The sequence below is a fragment of the Borostomias antarcticus genome, assembly GCF_949987555.1.
Source record: "Borostomias antarcticus genome assembly, chromosome: 2".
Classification (NCBI taxonomy): domain Eukaryota; kingdom Metazoa; phylum Chordata; class Actinopteri; order Stomiiformes; family Stomiidae; genus Borostomias; species Borostomias antarcticus.
Genome location: NC_140235.1, coordinates 34,556,205 through 34,563,113, shown reverse-complemented (window position 1 = coordinate 34,563,113; position 6,909 = coordinate 34,556,205). Strand labels below are relative to the sequence as shown.

Genomic DNA, 6,909 nt, shown 5'->3' with positions numbered 1-6,909 from the left:
GGGGGCGAGGGACGAGGCGCTCACACAGTGTTGCGCGCTAATTGGCGGACGGATAGCCCGCGGATCAGCCTGGGCGAGCCCACGGCGCCCGGGAGACCCCTCTCTCCCGTTTTTAACAGGCTTTTCACGGCTGTCTTGTTTTAATTGGATGACAGAGGTGCGACCGGCCCTGTCGATCGCACACAAGACGACCTTATCACGCTGCGATTTTCGCAGCGATAGCTGGTGTACTGTATTTTACAGTTACCACAGCCCCCATAGAGACCTCCGTTGAGGATGATGCGATCGTGTTTGGGGGCTAGCGGGCGCTTCAGGTGGCGCTGCTGAACGCTGCTGCTGAACACTGTTACTGCACACTGCTGAGGGAACATCAGGGGAGTGTTAAGGCTCTTTCCCCACCAGAGCCCCCCGGTCTCCTGCCGCTACCATCCCTATCACAGCCCCCCAGAGCGCCGGCCCGTATCGTCCTCCATATACCCTGCACAGCGCTTCGGTAAAGAACAGAAGAGATAATTTCGGCCCTTTGCTGTGGCTGGCTGCCCTTTTAAGCCCCTGACCACAGGTAATGAGGGCAGGCTTGAGAGGAGAGCACACAGGCCCTTTATCACGGCGGTTTGGGAGGCATTTGCAGCGGTGGTAATGGAAGTGGGAATTAATCAATTCTCGGAGTCACTGACTCGCGTTCCGCTTTCACCCCCCCCCCCTTTTTACCTCTCTCCCCCTCTCTCTTTCTCTCTCTCTCTCTCTCTCTCTCTCTCTCTCTCTCTCCCCCTGTCTATCCCTCTCTATCCCCCTCTCTCTCCCTACCCCTCCCCCTCTCTCCCCCTCTCTCCCTCCCCCCCTCCCTCTCCCTCTCTCTCCCCCTCTCTCCCCCTCCCCCCCTCCCTCTCTCTCCCTCTCTCTCCCCCCCCCCCCCTCTCTCTCCTTCTCTCTCTCTCCCTCTCTCCCCCTCTCTCTCCCTCTCTCTCTCCCTCTCTCTCTCCCTCTCTCTCCCCCTCTCTCTCCCTCTCTCTCTCCCTCTCGCAGCGGGGCGGCTCGGCCCATAACTGCGGGCAGATGAAGGTGGGTCAGGTGATCCTGGAGGTGAACGGGGTTTCCCTGAGGGGCCGGGAGCACAGGGAGGCGGCGCGCATCATCGCCGAGGCCTTCAAGACAAAAGAGAGGGACCACGTGGACTTCCTGGTGACCGAGTTCAACGTCGCGCTATAACTGAGCGGGCAAGGACAACGATAGAGACACGCCGCGGAGGAAGGAACGTTCAGGCCAGGAAGAGGAGGGGAGAGGGGCTGTCGCAGGGGGGTGGGGGGCTCTACTGTCTCCTCTGTTCCATCTACATTCTTTACCACAACACTGACACAGTCGCGGAGTAAGAGGATGCTAGAATTTGCCCTATGAACTTTCCTCGCTCTTCTGACCGTTGTTTCTGAATACTACTGATTGGACCAGTGTGTGTCTGTATGGTCGGTAGTCTCATACACTCTCACTTCTTACATTCTGGGGACTTGAAATAGAAACCATTGGCTCCAGTGTTCCACAGGCAGACCTGCTGTCTTAGGCCGTACCATGATTGTTCTAACGATCGTTCTAGCGATCTCCATCACCTGACCAGGTCTGAGAAACGACACGAGAGACAACATACTCTGCTCTCTGGCAGAGAGGAGGATATGGCTTAAGGAAATCCAAAAGTCTGGTTTGCTTTTCTATGTGTAACAAATGTAGATACAGCTATATATATATATATATATATATATATATATATATATATATATATATATGTATATATATATATATATATATACACAGTACATAAAGATATTCTACGAATTATAAAACCTAATATGTTACAAGCTTAACGTATGGTGGAATACTTTACTTTTAATGGAGATTTTCAATTTTCTGCAGTTGTTCCCCTCCAGTGAGGTGTTAGGGAAATGGGACTGTCTCAGTCCCTCTCTCGTACCCAGGATGAGTCAGCCGTGCACCTGTGATTGGGCAGGGCTGGACGTCGCTTGGGTCACTCTGGAATTACAAGAATTAGAAGAGAGAGGAACGCTCCCGTGTGCCGGCACACACGCGCGCGCACACACGCACGCGCGCACACACACACACATGCGCACACACACACACAGTGTCACCAGGAGAAACTCACTGCAACTGTTATTCACAGAACATGAGGGACACTTTATCAGAATATGGAACAGGAAGGAATACGACACGCCAATGATGATGATAGAGAGAGAGAGAGAGAGAGAGAGAGAGAGAGAGAGAAGGAGAGAGAGAGAGAGAGAGAGAGAGAAGAGAGAGAGAAGGAGAGAGAGAGGGGTGGGGGGGGACCAAGTGAAACAAATGAGAAATGCAGTGTTTTGGATGGTTAATTTCCTCTCGGGCAGACTGAGAGAGGGGGTGACGAAAGAGTGGGTGAGCAAAGCGTCGAGGAGACCCGCAAACCTCCGGTGCGTCACCTAGGACACAGATTAGAACGGAGGAAGAGAAATGTGACGCCTCCTTAGAGCTCGTTCAAGATCAAAACAAGACTGAGGGAGAGAGAGAGAGCGGCACGACGGAAACGATAGAGGGTGCGTTCAATAAAGAGGGATGAGAATGGATGAGCGAGAGAGAGGCCAGGAAGAGGGATGATGAGGATGATAGGGATGATAACCCTGCTGTTACTCACCTTACCTGTAACAGCTAGCAAAGTACCACACTCGTCAAGTCACCGCCGTCAGTCCGCGACGCAATACCACGATACACAACGCAGTACGATACGTATGAAGCTATAACAGTACACTGTAGTTTACGAATACATCTTAGACTGGATGAGCATGACAAAAATGTGAATATGAATGACGGACAAAACAGGGAAGGATGAAGAAAGCTGCTTTCTCGTGGTTCCCCACTACAGTCTGAGGTACCGATGCCAGCCAGAAAGTATCTTATTCTCCCGCTGTCATTCGACACAACGTAGAACATGGTTGAATCAACCATGTTGTATCAACATCTACCGTGCAGAATGGCAGTAGCGACGCTTCTGTAAAGTATTCCCTCAAATTCAGTTGCATCCAAGACAACATTTTATCCTCTCTTTTTTTTCCAATGATAGCCATCAAGTCTGTTTGATTCTCTCTATCACTATTGCCATCCCATAAAAATGATACACTATACATCACTTTGTGACCTCTGTAACATGTTTGTCTGTGTTCTGTGTGCATTCTCAGGACATGTACAGTTCGAGAAAGCTCAGTCCTTTTCCCTGCCGATGCCAGACACTTAACATTCAGTGTGAGAGCGAATGTGCGATCGTGTGCGGCAGGGTCTGTGACAGTGTGTGACGGCGTGTGTGGCAGCGTGTGTGGCAGCGTGTGTGACAGTGTGTGTGGGCATGTGTCATATCCGCAGAAGCGCACACTGTTAAGTGCTGCCATCTGGGAGCAATCACTTGGCCGCAGAGACGAGGGCTTCCTTTCGTTCCCCCGAGCCCAATCTTTACCCTCTGCTCGTGACACGGCCCCTTCAGAGGAGGATGAGGAGGATGAGTGTGTGAGGATGAGTGTGTGTGTGGTGTGTCCACCGCTGTTTCAGAGCCGTCTCGCCCGGATGAGAGCAGAGACTCTGAGATGGATCAAAGAGGAACGGTGACACTTAATGCAAGACACAAACACACACAGACACAAACACACACATACTGAAACAAACACACATACTGAAACACACAAACACACACATACTGAAACAGACACATGCCTGCATAGTATACATTATCACATACAGACTGTTTAACCAGCTCAAGCACTAGTTAATTACATTAATTTCATAAATGTACTTTCCATATACTGAAATCGCCATAGACTTGCAATTCACACATACACAGACTAAAATAAACTTTACAAAAATAACTATTTGTAAAAGTTTTGTTCTGAAACATCCTAAAAACTTTCCTTAACTTTGTGTGTGTGTGGGGGGGGAGCTGGATCTCAGACAGATGTCAATGGGCCCTTTTCACAGCAGTCATCTAACACAGGTGTAATTGATCATATTAATTAATGGCCCTGTTCCATTCAGGATTTAGGTGGGCCAGGGCCCTGATATTGTGCATGCTGGCTCACAGGACTGGCTGTGACACACTGAATAGAACGGGCCGTAATTAATTAGATCAATTACACCTGTGTTTACCCTGCTGGGACATGTCAAACTGGCTTCTGTGAAATGAGCCAATTCTGGCTCTTTCTATGAGCAGATACAGGTTGGCTAGGAGGAGGTATGATGAAGAGAATGGGTTCAATCGAATGACAGTCTCATTCATCACAGACAGACGGAGGGAACCAGCCAGTGACACATCCGACTCGACACTGTGTTTAATAATGTGCAGATAAGCCCACTATGGTATCTCCCCTTCTCAAAGGTTAAACACATTTACCTATGCTACCTGATGGAATCTCTTCATAATATTTCACGTTTATTTATTTATGTTTCACTAAAGCTAAGTGTGCCTCCCCATGTTGATTTTTGTAGCGTTGATTGCTCTTTCCTACCCTGCAGCGTTCTCCAACGGTCTCCTTTGGCCTTGGTCCGCCTGTCTGTCTATTTGCCTGCTTCCTGTACAGTTTAATGAGAAAGTGTTGTACACAGCCATGCTATTTATACAGAAAATGTGTTTAATTTTCCAATAAACATAACTGCACAATAACTGCCAAGCTGTCTCTGGCATTATTATTGTAAACCCTAGGGTGGAGGCAGGGCTTAACAATACAGAGCTAATAACAGAGAATTACCAGAAATAGAGAAAAACACAACGCACACAAGCGATATTGCATTTATATTATTCCCTGACTCATCCTCCTTGATCATCCCCCAATTCTTCTATGCCTTCTATTTTGTTTAGCCTTGCACACCCACACATTCACTGTCATGTGACAATCCTACTGTATTCCCTACACAGACACGAGGACCATGACAGATTACCGTGTCACTGCTCAATCTGCCTGCTCTGACCTGAGCAGCTTATTACCTCTTCTCAGGTGTTCAGGATGGAGATGTCTGGATAGCTGCCCTCTTCCTTGCCAGTGCCTGCGATGGCATGCTGTCGCATCATGGATGTATTAGTGCTGCATGGACCCGCGTGGACCCCTCCATTCTAAGAGGCTCAGCCGAGGGAGCTGACAGTCAGTCCCAAGTGGAGATCAAACATGTCGTTTACAACCTCTAGTCATTATCCTCCAGACCTTTATTTATTTATAAAATATGAAAATGACCCTTCAATTTATTGATCTCTGGCCCCATCTAGAGGACAACAAAATGTTAGAGGCCAGATAGAGGTATACTGAGGAAATGCTCCCCCCATGTGGATGTCATTGATATCACGGCATTTTATAATGTTTTTATTTATCCGTCTCAAACTCTCAAACCATTTCTAATAATTTTTTTATACCAGGTTTTGGGTGAAATCGTGCTTGATTTGTGGAGTGTATGTGATGAGGCCCTTCAAACCGTCTGTCTCGGTCTGTCTGCTGCTTTCATTAGGGAGCTGTCAGTCATCCAAGTCCTGCCCACGAGCCCTGATCAGCCACCAATCGCTGCTCTGCTCGCGGCGTCATGTTTTGTTTTTAGACAACTTTTCCGCCGCGAGCAAAATCAAAGCCAAGCTCCGAGGAATAATTAGCCAGCTAGCTACCATTATCACATGGTTAGCGAAACTGCTCTTCCTCTTGAACAGGAAATTGCTTGTGTGTTGCTGAAAACAAGTTTGACTTTACTAACAATAGTGAGAGAAAGTGATGGGGAGAAGACCAACAGTTACAGACAATGTCACGATAGACACGGCCAACAGCAAGAAGCCAATTCTATGCCACACTCTTGAAGAAATGTAAGCATGCATTCAACGCAAGAGAAAGAATAGATTATACACAATGTAGAATTGATTCTATCTATTATATAGCCAGTTTCGCTGAAGACTGGAGTGAATTGCACTAACGTTAATAGCTTGCAGTGGGTGAAGTTTGGGTTGCATGCTTCCTTGCCTTGGTATTGTCGCTTAGTGACATTGTGGTGGGTGAGTCTTAGTTTGTATGCGGTTCTCAAGGCAACCAAGGCTGGTGCTTTGATGACAAAAATCTCGTCTCGTCCTTCTTTTTCTCTAGCTATCTAGTTTTGACTGCCGTTGCTAACGATTTCTCGACTACCAGGTAAGTGAGAATCAATATCACTTGATATGATTGGAGTAGAGTGCGCGCGCGTTTAACTCCTTTGTGTGCGCGTGTGCCTGGCTGTCGGCCTGTAACGTTAGGTTGGCAGTGGAGACTACATTTGTCGGCACACATGAAGAACTCAAACCTGTTGCATAATGCTTTCCCTTCAAAATCCGAATGTTACTCCTAGCCATGGAAATCTTGACATTCTCTCCATTTTTCTTATCAACTGCTTGTAGCTATCCTTAACTAACTGGCTTGACAGGTAGCTCACAGTTTGACACACCTGTCGCCCTGCTTTTAGCCAAGTCCCTGAAACTCTGTCTCGATCACCTGTACTTAGGAAAAGGGGTGAATTGTCACAACCACAGGATGCTGCAGTGATTTCGACTTTTTGGGGGGGGGCAGCAGCTCTGTTCTGTGTTCGTGTCTCTCCCCTTGTCTCCTAAGAAGATTAGCTGTTTGTTTTCTAGTCCGTAGGCCGTGGGTTGTCAACCTATCTTTCCCGGGTTCTGAGCTCCTATAGGTTTAATTCTCTTATGTTTTCTTACTGTAACCAGACTGTCAGAATGCTGTGGGTCTAAAGAGAACTGAAGCATGTCGCTTTCGGCAGGGATGATATTATCCAGACAGCTTTGGGACGGCTGGGGGCGAGGGGAGAGCCTGTTGTATAACTGCTAATTAGCCTAAGTGCGCTCTCTGGGTCTCTCTCCTGTCTCATCAGCTC

General features: G+C 48.0%; 1 protein-coding gene across 1 annotated transcript in view; it reads left to right on the top strand.

The window, feature by feature from the left end:
* Positions 1 to 1,209, top strand: part of whrna (whirlin a) — a gene marked incomplete at both ends in the record, with an annotated part of 94,518 nt that extends 93,309 nt beyond the window's left edge. The window contains one exon of the mRNA XM_084454754.1: positions 1,027 to 1,209. Within this exon, the coding sequence (XP_084310880.1) occupies positions 1,027 to 1,209 (183 nt within the window). The remainder of the gene's footprint in view (positions 1 to 1,026) is intronic.
* Between the last annotated feature and the right edge of the window lie 5,700 nt (positions 1,210 to 6,909).